Source organism: Budorcas taxicolor, chromosome 8 (genome assembly GCF_023091745.1).
Source record: "Budorcas taxicolor isolate Tak-1 chromosome 8, Takin1.1, whole genome shotgun sequence".
NCBI classification, from domain to species: Eukaryota; Metazoa; Chordata; class Mammalia; order Artiodactyla; family Bovidae; genus Budorcas; species Budorcas taxicolor.
The window spans coordinates 47554075-47573088 of record NC_068917.1 but is presented as its reverse complement, the minus strand read 5'-3'; the positions used below and the strand labels follow the sequence as shown (position 1 = coordinate 47573088).

The following is a 19014-nucleotide window of genomic DNA, read 5'->3' as shown; positions in this document are numbered from 1 at the left end:
GATTAGGAGCAACACTATCAACAGATGCTCAAGCTCCCTTGGTCTGGCAATGTGGAAATCAGAAAGAGGTGGCGGTAACAAGGATGGGGTGATATTTAATTAGTGTCACTGGAGCCAAAGTTTGTCTCTTTGGAACCTGCTGGATGCAATCAGGTAGGCAATTTATCTGTTACAGTGAGACAGATTATCCACATCAAAGCTCCCCCACATGATGTTAGACTTGGCTCTAACTTCACCTCCTCTCTGCTTCTGCCCATGTTCCCACACTTCTCTGGGAGCCATGGAGTCCTACAATGAAATGCTCAGGGCTGGAGCTTTTGCCGGGTTTTGAGGGTTTCTGTGTGCAGCCTCAGCCTCTTGGCTCTCTTTTTCCTTCTTGCTCGTAAGACCTGGCCACCAGTGTGTGATGGGGGCAGAGTTGCAGCAGTATCTCACACACTGCCCAGTATTTGACTTTGGCTCAGAACAACATCCATTCTCTATGCATCTCTTATTAGTGGCAGCAACATTTTAAAAAAAATATGACTGTGAGATCACATTGTGACTTCTGTTGAAGGAAATTTGTTTTCTTGAGACAACTGATAAAGTTATTATTATAAATAACCATATTGACAGGGGCCAGAGGAAAGAAAGGCAGGAACAAAATAATATGTCTGGCTGCTTGTTGGTTCTGAAAAAGTAGAAGTCTTAGGCAAATTGATAGCAGACATTTTCCCTATGAAATTTGCTTGGAAACTTCTCTGGCCTCAAATCCTGCTTGTTAAGAATAAGCCATTGATAAAAATATTCATACATGCCACATGAACCTGATTGCTAATCTCTTACCCCTACCCTCATCTGGTGATATTGCTGGGAAACACTGTGATTCCATCTGAGCAGTTTTCTGCTTTTTAAGTTTGTAAGCACATTTTGTTCCAATTGCAAAATAAAAAGCTTAATCTCTTTTTGAGTGGTTCAATGTCTGCCACAATTTGTGTAATAACAAGGAGCCATGTCCCTTCCTGGCATGTGCCTTCCATTGCTCTGTGGCACAAGTTCTGCAAACAGGATAGTTTTGCCCAGGAGTCATTCATGGGCATGCATTTTACAGTGACCCTCGTAGATCTGGTACAGGGCTAAGCCCTGGGTATATGAAGATAAAGACAGTATGTGCTCTCCATGAGCCTAAAATATTCTATTACAATGAGCAAAACTATTTTCTTAACCATCTTGTGTTGCTGGATAAATGAATAGTTAGGAAATTCTAAATGGAGCAAATAAATCAATTTCTCTGCTATCCAGAAAGTATGATATACCAAATTCTGTACAGACTGATAATGAAACCCTAAAGGTTGGTTCCACCATTGAATTCATAGCCATGTTTTTAAAAACTTCAAGGTTGAAGCCCTAAAGCATCTTTTGTTACAGATGCTAAATCAGTTGAATCAGCTCCATTACACAATTAACAATTGTGTACACAACTAACAATTGTGCACACAACTAACAATTACACAGTTTATGGCCACTGTTGTTGTTGTTCAGTTGCTGTCTTGTCCGACTTTTTGTGACCCTCTGGACTATAGCATGCCAGGCTTCCCTGTCCTTCACTGTCTTCTGGAGTTTGCTAAAATTCATGTCCACTGAGTTGGCAATGTTATCAAATCATCTCATAATCTGCTGCCCCCTTCTCCTTTTGTCTTCCATCTTTCCCAGCATCAGAGGGTATTTAAGAATTCAGGCCATGATAAACCATCAACATGGTTTATTATCTGCTCATAGCTAAGACCTTTCTTCACAGTGAAATGATGTTTTTTCTGTTGTTTGTTTTTTTCCCCTGCATGTGGTTATACTCATGGAAGTTCGGTTAGAATCTACATTGGGTAGTTTGAAATAGATTTAGCACTTGAAAAGATGTTAAAGGAGTGAATAGCACACATTAAGCTGCTGGAAATAACTCAATGTCAATGTCATCTCTCTTTCCTAAGGAGATCTTAATGGAGAATCCACGTTGCTTTGTTAGACCTCCCAGTGAGGAACATAACAATTCTCTTTCTCCACGTGGAACCAAAAAAATATGTAGAACGAGTCCAGCTATGTGCTGCAACAACCTGATCGTTCCATGACTGTTGAGCATCATTTGGATGTATGAATAGTTGTACCAGATTGTTTTGGGGTCTGTACATTGCTCCGGTGAACTTTATGAATTTGCAGCCTCAGCGTGAGCCATGTTCTCTCCAGCATGTATCATCACCTGCTATCAACTCAATAATGAGGCCAAAATCACCACTGACCAAGACTTGCCAAGTTTCAAAATGTTCCATAATTCCAACCAAAAATGCCAGTAATACACTTTGCTTTTTATTTACTTATTTTTTTAGGTTAAACTCAGGCTTAGTGATATAGTTTGTCAGCCAAATTTGACCTGCCACTTGTTCTTATATATCAAGTTTTACTGAAACACAGCCATGCCTGTTCATTTCTGTGTTGTCTATAACTGATTTGTGTTACAACTGCAGAGCTGAACTGTTGCAACAGACTGTCTGGCTCATGAGAGCTAAAATATTTACTATCTGGCTCTCTACAGAAAATATTTGCTGACCCTTCATATAACCCCAGAGTTGGACACGACTGAAGTGACTTAGCAGCAGCAGCAGCAGCAGCAGCATATAACCATTCTATTACCCACAACATGGAATAACTCTACCCTGTCAACTCTACCCTAGAAAATTGAAAATATAACTATATGTCTATGGAAATCCCAGTAGAAAGAAATTATGAGGACTGTTATAAGGGTGTCCTCCAGGTACCCCAACTTCTAGTCACTGTTCATCTGGACAGATATTTGGCCTCAATCAACTTACTTCTGATCACCTACTCGTGACAGAAATGGATTTATTAAATTACATTTTAGTTTTATGTCCTCACCTTTATTGCAGGGTCTGCATGGCACAGATATAAAATCTACTTTTTGCAGTCACTATAGGAGACTGTATGAAGGTCCACATGAGACATCTCCTCAAGAGCCAAGTGTTAGGAAAGCCTTTCCTCCGCTGAGTAACTAGGGTTTTTTTTTTTGTCTTTCTGACAACAAGACCTTTATAACTAACCATGGTTCCCTTTTCAATATGGCTGCCAGGATACTTTATGCCAAACTTGAGGTTAAGCCCAAGTGGATCCTTATGATTTGCATAATTATGAATTCTTCTTCCTCTGTTTTTGACTCTCTACTCTTATTTATATTTTCCCTAGTCTTGATTTCTGTTTCTTATTTATATTCTAACAATTTCATTATGTGTGAGTTTGCTGCCACAAATCCTCTTGAAGAAACAAGGCCTAGAGCAAATGAATAAAATAAGTTCCCTTTAAAGTCTTAACCCTCAAGTGTTGGAATCACTGAATTGCATCTCAGTCCTTTTTTAGCTGATAAGCTCTGGGAGGGCAAACCCTTATGTCCTTGCTCCCCATTCACTGATACAGCCTAGGAAAAGCCTGGTACACAGTAGGCCCTCCATTGACACTTGCTGAGTGACTGTCATTACATGTCCCACAACTGGTATGAATACTGCCAGAAGGCCTCCTTCCACATTTTACAAGGCCAAGTGGAAACACACTCATATTCTCCACTGGCGACCTGGAGCTAACGTATTCACTCTGAAGGTTAATTGTGAAGGACTCTGTGTCTGCTCATTCTTCATTTTTAGGGCAAAGGTCAGTTTCAGTTAAAAACAATGGAGTTGAACCATAGTAAGCTCTTTTCCCCAGTTGTGTGATCTTGTAAAAATTGTTAGCTAGCCCATTAACTGCAAAACTTAATATATACTGAAATCAGCCAGGGGGTCTTTAAAAATAGTGGTACCTGGCTTTCACACAGACATGGTGATTTAGTTTGTATGGAGTGTGACTTGGGCATCGGTACTGTAAAAGCCCTCCAGGCGATTCTAATGTGTAGCCATGTGTGGACACCAGACTAGTAGTCTTTTCTTCTCTAGGTCACCTACTTCATGTATCAAGTGACTGACTATCCGACATGTCAGTCCTAAGGGAGATGCCTTTATGAACTGAGGTTTCTGGCATACACTACCAGCAAACTGGGGTCTTAGGAGGCCATAACACAGGGGCCTAATGAAACATCATGTTGCTGCTGAGTCCTGAAAGCCTCCTCCTTGTACCTTGTCAGCAGCAGAACCACCGGAAGCATCTCCTCTTGAGCATCTGACACCAACTTTTTAGCACAATTGCCTAAGGAATTTCTGAAGCAGTACTGAAGGGATCCATGATACCACTGTAACCACAGCAGCTATAGCAGCTGAAATTTCCATGATGACACAACAGCCACACTCAAAGAAGGGAGAAAGATGTCCTCCTCCATTAGAAGATAATGTTAATTAATGGCATGGGGCATTGCACTTCCAGCCTAGGGTCTTTTCCCCCTTGGAGTGACCATAGCTATATGCTTCAGTGACCAGGGTAGGTTTTCCCACCTTATCTTTGTCCCAGTGAAAAAGAATTGTTAAAGAGCCACTCCACCCAGAAATCCTTCAGTCTGCTTCCAGTTATCTCTATAGTATTTCTTTTCCTCCTCATATCTGCCCCTTTTTGGTTTGCTGTTGGTGGAGAGTCAGTGTGGAAGTGATACAGGAATAACAGCGACAAAGAGAGAATGGGACTAGAATCCTGGCTAGCTCTATCAGCCGGTGGTCTTGAGTAAGTCACTTAAGCTCTCCAACCTTTCGTTTCCTAAAAAGTTTATGAAAATAATACACCCTGGCTTACTGGGCTGTTGTATCAGATCAGAAAATGTGAGAAGTGCTTTAAAAATTACAAATCACTGCTGCTGTAAAGCGGATACGACTGAGCGACTTCCCTTTCACTTTTCACTTTCATGCACTGGAGAAGGAAACGGCAACCCACTCCTGTGTTCTTGCCTGGAGAATCCCAGGGACAGGGGAGCCTGGCGGGCTGCCGTCTATGGGTCGCATAGAGTCGGACATGACTGAAGTGACTTAGCAGCAGCAGCAGCTGCTGTAAAGAGAATGTAAAGAGAATTCTTTTTCTAGGTTAAAGCTCTTAGTGAAAATGGTGCTGTTCTCTAATTTGTCCAACTTTCCAGATTTTGCCAGATTGCTGTATAATGCCTAAATGGCAGTGGTTTGTGGTGTAATGCTACATGTGTGTATATGTGTGTTAGTCACTCAGTCATGTCTGACTTTTTTGAGACCCAATTGACTGCAACCCTCCAGGCTCCTCTGTCCATGGGATTCCCCAGACAAGAATACTGGAGTGGGTTGCTATGCCCTTCTCCAGGGGATCTTCCCAACCCAGGAATCAAACCTGAGTCTCCTAGCAATGCTACATATGTATTTTTAAATTGGGCAGTTAAAATTAATTTTATTTTTAAAACTTTGCCATGTCCTCTGAAATCACTACTAAACACACAGGTATGTTACCATTTATCTTCTTCATGCTTCCCACTGAATGGCTTTTTGACAAAAAAAAAAACAACAACAACTCTTTCCTGGTTGGCCCATTTTAGAATTTTAAGGTCCTGAAAGGAAGACCTTAGGGTAATCCAGGCCACTTTCTCCTTTTACTAAAAAAAGGGAGGTTAGAAAACTTGCTCAAGGTCACACAACCAGTAAATGGAGGAGCCAGGGTTTCAGCCTACCTTTTTTCTTCTGGCTCCAGGCTTGTAATCTTAGTTGAACCATATGAAACCACTGATAGCCATTCTTTGCTTTCATGTGAAATATTTGAACAATATCTCCTATGACTTTGTATGGGTCCCCTAAACTGGCACAGAGCTTTACGTAGAGTAGGCATCTGATAAATGTTTGATACATGAATTTTTTTTAAACCCTGTGTAAATCAATGCAGGGAAATTTGCAAGATGCTAAGTACAAGCAGAGCTGCCAGATGTGGGTTTGGAGATCCTATGACATGTTGCAGCCAGGCGGGGAAGGAGGAACTGTACATTACCAACAATTCTTTGGCAGCATCTGCCCTAGTCAAATACTGACTTAGGATGAATTCCAAGGGAACACAGCGTATGGCCCTGAAATCCATACAGTGTCACCTATCTGGCCCGTTGGCCCCCCCAGGCATATGAACCTGGAGACAGGGCAGGCTTGGAAGAGAGAGACTCTGCGAGATTGACTCACATGTTACTTCCCATACGAAATCCCAGTGATTTATCTGGAAAGCTTCAAGGTGAAAATATCACTGTGTAACATCTGAACCATATTTTGTAGAAGAAAGCATGCAGCCTAGAAAGTAGAAGATTTGGATTGGATAGACATTTCTTGCCATGAAAAAAATTACCTAGATTTACCCCCACTTTTCTTTGTTTAAGTCATAGAGTTAGCTGCGAGCATGAGTTCAATAGTGGCTGAGCTGGGCAGCTGTTAGTCCAATGGGCCCTTATATAAATTACAGGCAGTGCCCCCTCTGGGTGGACAAATTACACAGAAGCATCCTTCCTCTTGGCTGGTCTGGACTAGCCAAGAATGGCTATCAGTGGTTTCATATGGTTCATATGCTTCTCCTCCCCAATTAGGCCCCTGCCTTTGTGCAGTGCACTGACTACATAGCTGTACCCAGCTGCCCTACCCTTGGGAGCAAATCTCATCTAGACTTTTAAATAAACAACCAGCACTCTCAGAAACCAACAATTGCAAATGCTCATCTAGAAAAAATCAAGGTCAAATGGCTTCTTAAGTGCACTTTTTAAACACCTATCCAGCAAAAGTCACATTAGTGATGAGAAGCCTACTTGGAAACTGAAGACTGGCAAGCCAGTCCTCATCCAGATTTCAACTGTCAAGTTTGGAACAATGGACCTAGGTCATACACATTCCGTTTCCCTGTGTCTTTTGCCAAGATGGCTGCTGATGTCTGTTCACTCAACACCAGGCCTGGTTCTGGGATATTTTGAATTCAGACATACTCTACCCAGACAACAGGGGTAGTTTCCTCCCAGTTCCTGTGATAAGTTGCAGCTTTTTCCTTTAATAGTTAATTTTCCTGGGGACATCTGCCCTCCTGACTATACACACATGTTAGTACTTCAGTAGGGAGTTTACTGGGATGCCATTCCAGAATGCTTAGATTCTTATCACACATCTTAGCAGGTTTCTATCAATACTACCAACATTTTAGAAGATAGTCCTAAAGCAATCAGTTATGTCAGGAAAAGGTAATTCATTACAACAAAACCCAAATGAATCAGAAGGAGGTGAGTCAGAACTCCCCAACTAACCAAAAATAGTCTCTCTCTCTCTTTCCGAATCAGCCAACAGGTCATCACAAAGCACTGAATACATGTTCAGTGATCGGAAGGCAAACAGGCAAAACCACAGGAAAAGTACCCATCAGGAAAAACAATTTTTAATCCATAATTTTCAAAGTATCTACCAAGAGGCCCAATTATCTTTATTTCCCACAACTACAGTGCTGCAGAATGAGCACTGGAGTCAGAATCATAATCACAGCCATTGTAACATCCCACTGGGAATGTGACAGCACATAGGAAACTCAGCTCTTTCTCCGGAAAGCTAAACAACAGTGTAAGTACAGTTGATGGAAGAAAAACATGTACAGTAGTCTGATAAGACAGTTTCACCTGAGCCAGCCCCCATCCTCTCTTTAGGGCACAGCTTAAATATCACCTTCCCATGGAGAGCTTTCCAGAGCCCCAGCCTAGATTCGTTCCTTCTGCTGTCCTGTGCTTAGTTGCTCAGTTGTGTCTGACTCTTTGTGACTCCATGACTAGCCTGCCAGGCTCCTCTGTTCATGGGGATTCTCCAGGCAAAAATACCTTGAGTGCCCTCCTCCAAGAGATCTTCCCAACCTTGGGATCAAAGCCAGGTCTCCCACACTTCAGGCGGATTCTTTCCTGTCTGAGCCACGAGGGAAGCCCTCCTTCTGCTATGCACTTCCAAACAAGTGATTTCTCTGTAATGCTCTTCAATAAACCCTGTAGTCATTACAAGTTTCATGGCAGTCTGTCTTTCCTGCTAGCAAGTCCTATGTGCTGCTATATCCTCGATGCCCAGCAAGCTGATTGGCATGCAGTAGATATCTGAAAACTAGTCATTCAATAGAGTCGGACACGAATGACTCAAACTTCTGCTACCTTCACCATGTTGTATTAAGGTAGGAAAGGAACATATATTTATTAAGAGGAATTTTTTTTAACAACCACAACTTGTAACAGCATAAGGATTTCTTTCTTTTTTTAATTTAATTTTTGGCTGTGCCATGTAGCATGTGGGATCTTAGTTCCATGATGAGGGGTCAAATCTGCAACCCTTGCATTAGAAATGCAGAGTTTTAACCACTGGACCACCAGGGAAGCCCAGAAAGAGAGTCTGTTAACCCAGATTTGATCACAGTATATATGTAGTGATAACACTTCACTCCCTAAACATGTGTGTCGCTTGATACAGGAGGACCATTAATGGGTTCTAACGTTCAGATTTAACTAAATCTACAGGTGGGAGAAGAAGTCTGACTGAAGTCAATTCTACTTCTAGGTGTGCAAACCACACTCCAGCAAATGGCATGTTATAGGACAAGGGCTGTTAATATGACAGTCTCTTAGTTGCTTCATTGATTGGAACATAATAAAAGTTTAAACTTGAAGTTAAAGGCTGACCAGTTAACTCTGAATAGAGAGCCCCTCCAGAGCCCTAGATTTTTCAGCTGACATTATTCAGTTGCCTTCATGTGAGGCTGCCAGAAACGAGGCCTCAGTAAACCTCTGTATCTGTTGACCAGGAGTTGGCAATACCATGGTATATATTAAAGCACCACATGTCAGACTAAAATGTGATTTCAAGATTGCCAATTTGCTATCTTTATTATTTCTAAACACTGAAATTAAAAAGTACAGACACCTCCCTGCATATTAAAATAACAACATTAAAAGCAAATTAGCTTCAGAATCAGTCTTCAAAGTGTACTTTTTCTCTGAACTAATTTCAAATGGCTCTTTTTTCCAGGTTGAGGACGACATCAAAATGTTTCCACACAGCTTGCATAACTTGAAGAGGTATTAATAAGTTCAGAGTTAGTCTGACATAATCAAATTGGATTTGGTTTTCCACATCAGCTAACTGGTATGCATTTATTTACATCAGTTTTTTTTTTAATTATCAGCTGAACTTCTACTTGCAAATTACTTCAGCACTCATAGAATTTAATGATTTTGATCTTGGTAAACAGAAATATGGGAGCTGGATGAGTCATAAAGAGAGACTCAATTGGTTAAATTTTGCTCCTAAAGTATCAAGGTTTCTCATTTCAAAGCTAATCTTCAAATTACAGGTCATAGTTCTGGATTGAGGCCCACTCTGGTGGCAATATGCCTTCACTTGGTGCTGGTACCATTTGTCAAGTTGTCTTTCTTTCACAGAACTAGAATTGGAGCACCCCTTCTCCCAGAGCCAGGAAAGTCTCATAGTTAGGGGTATAAGGAGGGATGAGGAAGGACAATGGTAAGAGAAAATCTGGGTATCCATAACGCCCCCCAGGATAGTGACTGTTGAGGGAAGAGAGAATTTGCCAAACACCAGGGAAAATATTGATATTTCCACGATGAGTTCATCCTTGAGAAAAGACTGGGCCACCCTTTATGCAACTATTAATCAACAACTATACCCCTATTCTTAGAGTAGCTAGCTATTGGCTACTATTTCCACTTGCATTTGAAGTAACCATCATCATTCATTCATGTTACTAGATTTTACCAACCAGAAAATAACCAGTGACATATCCTCTTGGGACCACGAAGGATGAGCTTCTCTTACTGAACCACACCTCATTCAACTGCTATTTCTAAATCAGAGTCTCTCTTGGGTCCTGTTTAGTGGAAGGCACACATCAACTTTTCTCTTCACGCCCACAGTCACAAAAATATCAGACGCTTGGAGGCAGCCATAATAAATTCCATGAGATCTGACAGGCCACAGTAAGGCCAGTGAAGTCACCGGGAATTCATGTGAGGGGTTTCCCTCTTGCTCCTTTTTTTTTTTTCAATTTGCTTGTGCCAGGATCTTTTAGTTGTACCACGTGGAATCTAGTTCCCTGACTGGGAATTGAACTCAGGCCCCCTGCATTGGGAATGCAAAGTCTTAGCCACAGGATCACCAGGGAAGTCCGTCCTTCTTGCTCCCTGACTGAGGCTCCGCAGAATCTCACAGGCAGGACAGACTTTGCTGAACTTTTTCGTAGCAGTGGAGTGGACGGGGGTGGGGGATGGGGGAGTGGCTTATCACCAGAACAGGATTTTAATTTCATTTTCGATGGAGAAACATTTCTTCTTTATCTCTAGAGATACATATGAAACAACTTTATTTTCCCACGGTCTGTTCCCTGACTCTGACCTCAAATGAAGGACAAAAAGGAAACAGAGCTGCCTTAAAAATCCTTTTTCTTTTTGAAGCGAAGTGTGTGTGTGACAGAGGACAGAGGATGTTGGGGGAACCAGAGAAATGTGAGTTTGAATCAATTCACAGATAACGCAGAAACTGAGGGGCTTTCCCATGTCTTCACGTGACACCCTGCAAAGCTGTATGTTGTTGAATTCTTTCCCCTGCTTTTCTTACCACAGACAGAGAAGCCTGGCAAGCTACATAGGGTCACAAAGAGTCAGACACTACTGAAGCAACTTAGCACTCATGCATAGTTCATTAAATGCCAAAATCTTGCTTTTCCAAGGCTGTTCTTTTAATATAACTTATTTAAGTTAATCATTTATTAATGTGTATTATATACTAGGACTTTATATGTATTATCTGATTGAATTCTCCCAATGGCTGTATGAGGCAGCCACAATTACTGTTCCTATTTCCACAGACAAGAGAGAAAGGCACAGGGAAGCTGAGTAACTTGACTAAGATCACCCAGCCAGCACATGGCATCAACTGCACAAGTCCATGTACTACAAACCACTGAATGGTACACTTTAAATGGGTGAATTGCATGTTACATGAATTATTTATCTCAGTGAAGCTGTCATAAATTTATATTAAAAAACTGCACCACTAGGTTTAGGAGATATAAGCTATTATATACAGAATGGATAATAACAAGATCCTACTGTACAGCACAAAGAACTTTATTCAGTATCCTATGATGAATCATAATGGAAAAGAATATTTTAAAAAAGAATGTACATGTGTGTATAAATGAATCAATTGCTGTACAGCAGAAATTAATACAACATTGTAAATCAACTATACTTCAGTAAAAAAACTGCACCATGAGAAAAACCAATTATATGCATTTGGTAGGCTCTCAAGAAACATCTCAAGAAATATGGTTTTTCCAGTAGTCATGTATGGATGTGAGAGTTGGACTGTGAAGAAGGCTGAGCGCCAAAGAATTGATGCTTTTGAACTGTGGTGTTGGAGAAGACTCTTGAGAGTCCCTTGGACTGCAAAGAGATCCAACCAGTCCATCCTAAAAGAAATCGGTCCTGAATATTCATTGGAAGGACTGATGTTGAAGCTAAAACTCCAATACTTTGGCTACCTGATACAAAGAACTGACTCATCTGAAAAGACCCTGATACTGGGAAAGATTGAAGGCAGGAGGAGAAGGGGACAAAAGAGGATGAGATGCTTGGATGGCATCACTGACTCAATGGACATAAGTTTGAGCAAGCTCCGGGAGTTGGTGATGGACAGAGAAGCCTGGCGTGCTGCAGTCCAAGGTGTCACAAAGAGTCGCACATAACTGAGTGACTGAACTGACAAGAAATATCTATTGAATAAATGCACCAAAGCATTTTATTTTATAGCTATTTTAAAATAATACCAGTTTATTTAAATTCAAATATGTCTTTTAGGAATGGATAGTGGAGAAGGCGATGGCACCCTACTCCATTACTCTTGCCTGGAAAATGCCATGGACTGAGGAGCCTGGTAGGCTGCAGTCCATGGGGTTGCGAAGAGTCGGACACAACTGAGCGATTTCCCTTTCACTTTTCACTTTCATGCATTGGAGAAGGCAATGGCAACCCACTCCAGTGTTCTTGCCTGGAGAGTCCCAGGGACAGGGGAGCCTGGTGGGCTGCCGTCTATGGGATCACACAGAGTTGGACACAACTAAAGTGACTTAGCAGCAGAAGCAGCAGTGTATCTTGCAACCATGCCTCAATTTCCCCAGCCTCAATCATCCCCAGAAGTGAATGCTGATAATCCTGACATCCCAGGAATTCTGAGACATAGGGCTCTGGAGTGAAAGCTTAGCAATGGCCCCACCTGTGGAGGAATTTCCCCTGTGTGCCAACAGGACCATCTGTGGTGAAAGAAACATCTATGATTTGCTGACACTAGGTATGAACCTGAGTGTTAACTGATCTCCCAAAACCCCCAGTGAGTTCAACCCAGACCTGCAGGAAGCTCCAGTGTGACTCTGGGACACCAGCTGATGAGCGCATCACTTGGGTCCTAGAATCTGGGAAGATGAACAGCCACCCTTCCTTCATTACCAAAGAAACTCCCAAGAGCAGGTTCTGATAGTATTTATGGTCACCTTTGAGCTCATATGAAAGTGAAAGTGAAGTCACTCAGTTGTGTCCAACTCTTTGCAACCCCATGGACTGTAGCCCACCAGGCTCCTCTATCAGTGGAATTTTCCAGGCAAGAGTACTGGAGTGGGTTGCCATTTCCTTCTCCAGGGGATCTTCCTGACCCAGGGATTGAACCCAAGGCTCCTGTATTGCAGGCAGACGCTTTACCGTCTGAGCCACTAGGGAAATCCAGATGAAAGAATATGGAAAAAAAATCAATAAATTCTAGAGTGAAAACGGAAACCAATATTCAGGGTTGAAGGGGAGGGACATGGAATAAATCAAAGGCCACATTTGAAATCCAGTTGAAGAATTAGCCTGCTATGAAAGATTAAAGAGGAGTCAAGAAAAAAGCACCCAAATGCTGAGGCCACTGAGGAAGAAACAAAGCAGAGTGTTAGTGGATTTAACAGCAAAACAAATGAGCTCAAGCTCTGCACAAGAAGATCCAGTTCAGAACCTACCAACGACTAGACAATCCCTTCAAGGAATCGTTTTCAAGACTGCCTCATCGGGGAAGAAAAAACTTCTCAGGGATACTTTAGAAAGCATGTATTTTACGACTCTTGAGTTCTATAGCAACAACAACAAAACGAGTCTTAGATTAGGGAAGTTTGTTCTAAGGACTCTGTATGAAATAGAAGTGAGAATATGGTACAAAACTGGAACAGAATTTTATCTGAGGCATGGAGGTTCAAAGATGTGCTGGGCTCCTGGCTTCACATCTCCAGGACTCACTGGTATTATTTTAGAGAGAATTCAATCCAGTCTACAAGAAAGCATTCTTGTGCAAAACAAATCAGAGCCATGAAAGATGCATGGTGCACTCCCTGTGTAAAGGCTAGGAGTTTTTGTATATGTTATTTCATTCTATTTCTAAAACAACTCTGTGACCCAGATGTTTTACAGATGAGAAAGAAACCAGAGACCAAAGAAATCTAACAACTCTCCCAACTAGTAGGTGGTGGGAGCAGGATTCAATTCTGGGTCTTCAAACTTCTTCATGACTAGTTTTTCCACTATCCTACACCTTTCTAAAGTAAGACTGTGATGAACTTGTCCAGCTATGGAAGGCCTTCTAGAATGAAAGACTGACATTTTGACAGAGATGAAAGATCACTGTAAAACTAAAGCGGACTAGACTAAGAATACAACCAGAGTAACAGGAGGGCACTGGGCTTTGGAACATCAGCAAGTCAGAGGACCCTAGGACAAGGACTAAGTATAAAACACTAGTCAAAGTAAAAACAGCAATATCTACCATTATATCTAGTCCCCTCAAACTACAGTGTCTGATTTATTTTGTTGTCTGTAGTTGATGAAGCATGTATAAGAAGGTAAGAACTGGGGAATTTTATAATGGAACTTTTCTTAACATTACCCAGAATGTCTTATTCAGACTATAAATGATAAAATATGTTCCCAGAGTGACCAACATTGCCAAAATTGAGAAGAAAAATAATTGTAATCACTTTCCATGTCTCTTACACAATTCACAGAGATGAGATCACAGAAGAAATTGTGGTCGATTTTGCCACTTATCTTTCATGATACTTCTCAACCATAGATTTTCTTTTTGGGGTTGTGGGGCAAAATTTCCAGTTTTTTCTTCCCCTATCAGAAGCAACAAACCCATCTGGCTAAGCTCCCTTCATTCCTCAAAGACATAAGGTAACAAAAGGGGAAACATCCCTGCACCTGCGGGTCCCAAGGAAAAGTTGTTGGAAACTTCTCTGAATCTGTCACCCATCGTGGCCACTACATAGAGAGACTCAGGCTGCAAATATTTCAGGAAGAAATGTTGAGTCTAAATCCATTCATGGTGTTGAGGCCGATCAGTTACCAGGTGGAAAGAAGACTGGACAGAGAGCCAGGGCCATGTGTTCTAATCCACCCACTGCCATTAAGTACGTAGGTAATCTTCACCAAGGGCTTTCCTCTCTGCTGGCTACAGGGCTCTCATTTATAAAATGAAGGGATCACAGTAGACTGCCCCTAAAGACCTCTCCGGTTGTAGGACATTTTGCATTTCCCCCGGCCTCTCATCATTTGATAACCTGTCTGGCAATGTCCTAGCAAGTACCTGTTTCTTGGTCACGGTGCCATCCACAGGGTCCACGTATTCAAAGCTGTCTGTCTTCGCCACACTGTACACGTGGCTCCCCACAGCAAACTGCTGGCCGATGAAGGACTTATCTGTGAGCAAGGCCTCCAGGTCCCTCATGATGTAATAGGTCGTCTTGGGCTCTAATCCCTCATAGTCAAACCTGGTGAGGGGGACAGGACACAGGCTAAAGACAAATCTAATCGGAGAAACAGCAGCCAGGCAGGCCTCTCGGGTTGTCTAATCACTGGTTTTGTTTCCGTGGAAGAACAGCACAGAAAAGCGCCCACACCTGGTCAACCTCTTCCCCTGGTCCCTCACTCATTCCCCACAGCAGCAGCAGCATCCTGTAAACATTAAATCATGGCCATCCTTTCCTTTGAATCCCTCCAAAAGTGCCCATCATCTTGAGATTAAAATTTAAAACACTCACCACAGTCTATAAAGTCCTGTGGGATACGACATGCCCACATCCTTGACTAGGCTGTCTCACTCTGGCCCTTGTTCACTATGCTCCAGCCATACAGGCCTCCTCGCCAGTCCTCAAAGATGCTCCACCCTCTGGGCTTTTGCTCTTGCTGTTTCCTCTCCCTGGTACAGTCTTCTCCAGGCTATTCCAACTGCTGATGCATTTCCCTCCTTCAGTTTTCAGATTTACTGTCACCCCTAGAAACACTTTCTCTGACAAGACCTCTAAGGCACCTCCCCTCTGTCTCTCCCCGTCGCTCATCATCCTTTACATCTTCTTTTGGTAGTTATCCCAATCTGTATTTGCTTTGTTTAAATATTAATTTACTTATTTCTTGTCTTTGCTCATGAGAACTGTAAGCCCCAGGAGGGCAGAGATCTACTCTGTTTTGTTCTCTCTGTTGCTTCTGATAAGTAGTGGTTTTTGTAAGCAATGGAATGAATATGGGAGGAGGTGAAGGCAGAAAGGGAGGAGAGAGAGGAATCAAGGCAGGGAAGAGAGATGGGGGAGGGAACCCAATGTACCATAAAATTCTCTTGGAAACTTGGAAGAAATATTACAATTGTTTCTTTAAAAAAAAAAAAAAAAGGTCCTCCTAGCCAAGAACATCACATATAACAATGGGGCTGGGAGGTGATTAGAGGGGGGGAAAAAGACTAAAAATAACACCTATCTCATTTGTTGTTGCTGGGTTTAAATAGGACAATACATACCAAGTAGTTGGCACAATGCCAGACACTGGTACTTAAAGCTCTCACTTTTATTCTTAGTCACTATCATAAAGAAACTATAGAGTCTTTCCCAGTGTCAGATGGGTTTGGCCAAGTCCTAATGGCATACTCAGGGAGGTCTGTTTAAGAAGGAAACACTAGGAGGGGCAGCTGTGCTCAAGTAGTGGGATCTCAAATTTGGGCTCTCTTTAACACAGGGAACGGAGAAGGCAATGGCACCCCACTCCAGTACTCTTGCCTGGAAAATCCCATGGGCGGAAGTAACACAGGGAAGGTGAGTTCTCAGAGTGAACTAAAGAAGGAAGATCTGAATAGTTGACAGTTTTTCTCCACCCAAGATCTTTTGAGACTTCAGTAAACATCAGGTTATTCACCAACATGGACTGATACCGTGTCTAACAATGGGTCCCCTGCACCTACATCCCTTTCTTCTTCTGTTCTCTCCCTCCTACAGAAGGTGTGTCCTCCCAGCCTGAGAAAAAAAACATCAGGGAACTCTCTCAGAACATTCTTTCTCAGCTTGTGTTCTAAGCCTAGATTCTCTTTATCAGTAGTTTGTTGGGAAGGTAAAGACCCAACCAAGCAGAAAAGGGCATGAGGATGAGATAAGAGGCTCTAGTAAGAAATAGAAAGGCTCTGAAAGAGTCTTAGAAGTTGAGAAAATACACGAATGTGACAGGTCACGTTCAGCCATGGCTGAGACCATCAGACCAGCTGCCCCAACACTCATCTTCATACACGAGCAAGTTCTATCACAACTTCCCCTCACTCCCCCAAACAAGTGACCATCACCACTACCATCACACGTTGAAGGAAAGAAACTTTAAAATGGAGAATTCTTTCTGGGGTCCACTCATACAGGACCCCAGGGAAAATCATCTAGGTTCTCAGATACAACTTCAGGCTCAGTATCAGTTAAACCAAATTTGATTGTCTCCGGCCCACTAAGAACACAGGCTATAAATAGTTCTCCTTCACAAGCATTGCAACCTACCTTTCCCGGGGGCTGAAGGAAATGTTTGCTTTCATTTTACCTCCTCCCTCCTCCCTTTTTCTTTATCTCTGTGATCTCTTTGGACAGAAACCTGAATCATAATTGAACGCCCTACAAGAATTCATATCTCCACTGCATTATATTCTCTAATATGGTATTTGTTATGAAAAAAAGTAATTATCATGTAAGCTCTTGGCCACAAAAAAATGAACTGTATTATAAATACACTTATCATAACACCATGTCTTCAAAATGCTGGCAGAAAGCTAGATAATCATTCCACAAATTATGAGGAACACATCCCTGACTCAAAGTGCTTTCACTAAGCCAGAGGTTGGCAATCAAAATATATTTTATCAGGTTGGATTTTATGGCACAGCTTCAGACAATAAAAGGATTTTCTGTGCCAACTGGCCCCTCTGGTATGCCAAAAGAGCCCACAAGAATCAGGATTTGGGGCGGCTGTTAGAAATACTAGTGAATAAAAAAGTTCCTACCTGCCTTTACAGGTTTTATTTTATAACACAATGAATAATTCGAGATGATTTGCAGGCTGTCACATTCTTAGCCTTCTTAATTAGATAGGAACCAAGAATGTGAGGCTGTCTCCATTTCCCAGAGCACTGCAGCCTCTTGGATTTTAATGAGTAATATCGCAAGCCTCCTTATTCTCTGATGTTTATCTAAGTAAATGACCTCTTAAGAGAAGAAACAATCACCTTATAAGGGAAGTCTAAAGCTTTCTTTCTGTCCCTTAAGCTCTTGAAATGCAACCAAACCTCCAAGTAGTTAACTATTCAAAAGCAAAGCAAATGAGGTACAGTGTCTGTTGTTAATACACTGAGAGCTGCTGAGACTACCCAAAGATTATCTGCCCTAATTCCACAGCCTCACAGTTAACATCTTTTAAGACCACTGCTCCTCCTAAACCATGGTTTGGCACTATTTATACATGAATAGCATCTCTAGGTACACACATCTAGCTGCCAGCCACAAGCCAAAGACTGTCCCCCTTGCTTGCAGGGGACAGGAAGGTAGTTGAGACTTCCAGCCCACTAACAGTCACTTTGTGCACCATTAGTGGGGAGGTAAGACAAAGAATGGTAGGGAGAGGATTACAAAAATCACCCTGACCTGTGGCAGCTTCTGTCTCTTCCCCCATTTCCTTGATAAGTATGGGTGGAAAACCAACAAGAAAAACCCCTGGTCTGACTGTACAACTTTTAATGGCTGCCAGAGGACCTTTTGAGGTTCTACAGTTCAAATTTCATCTCAGGATGGCTGCCCACTGTATAGGCACTGATGAAAAGATTACAGACAGGAGTCACCAGAGATAGAGAAAGTTGTATCCTCTAATTTGGTACTACCTTGATACCACCTGCAACCTCTCAGGGGTTATCTCGCTCTAGCCTCTGTATTCCTCAGATCTTCCTGAAAGATGCTTCCTTCATAAGATTCTAGCCCCCCTGCTCCTTTTTTTTTTTTAACTTTTCTAAAAGGAATTTCCTAAGGTCCATATGGAGACCCTTAGCCTTCTCACCTGCAATAGTAGTGGCGGCCAAATTTGGCCCAGTGATCTCGGACAATTTCCTCCACACTCTGCTTCCGGGCAGCAATAATGGAGAGCCAGACCAAGACAGCCCAGAGGCCATCTTTCTCCCGGAGGTGATCAGAGCCTATGGGAGAAAGAAATATTATTCTGAAGATTTGCTCATGGGGGAAAAATTAAAGCTAAATGAACTATTAAGACAGTTAGAACTTGAGTGGTATATTGAAATGATAGCATATATATTGATATTTATCTATTGTGTTAAATATATACCCCATAATATACCTGTATTTCCAAACATATGCAAGTGAAATTCAAATAAAATAAATAATATAAAAAATGAAAACCCTGGAAATTGTTGAAAGGATCAGAGAGCCAACCTGATGTCACATTTGACTAACAGTATTGTTCATTCAGCAAATATTTGGTGATCCTTACACTACACCAACATTGGGGGAGGTGATAGGGATCCAGCAGTGAAAAAGATAGCTCTTTATTCATAAAGTTGGAGTTCAAGTAGGCAGGGACAAGCAACAGAAAAGTAGACAAAAGAACAAGATGAATCAAACAAGCACAAGGATGGTGACAAAAATTAAACTGGGTGATGCTGCCAG

The 19014-nt window shown here is 41.9% G+C and overlaps 1 protein-coding gene across 2 annotated transcripts in view; it reads right to left on the bottom strand.

Moving 5' to 3' along the window:
• PGM5 (phosphoglucomutase 5) overlaps window positions 1-19014 on the bottom strand; it is a 208603-nt gene that overhangs the window by 39149 nt on the left and 150440 nt on the right. For both annotated transcript variants that reach the window (XM_052644903.1, XM_052644905.1), the window contains exons 8-9: window positions 18392-18527; window positions 14637-14820 (exon numbers count right to left, since the gene is read on the bottom strand). In XM_052644903.1, the coding sequence (XP_052500863.1) occupies window positions 14637-14820; window positions 18392-18527 (320 nt within the window). The remainder of the gene's footprint in view (window positions 1-14636; window positions 14821-18391; window positions 18528-19014) is intronic.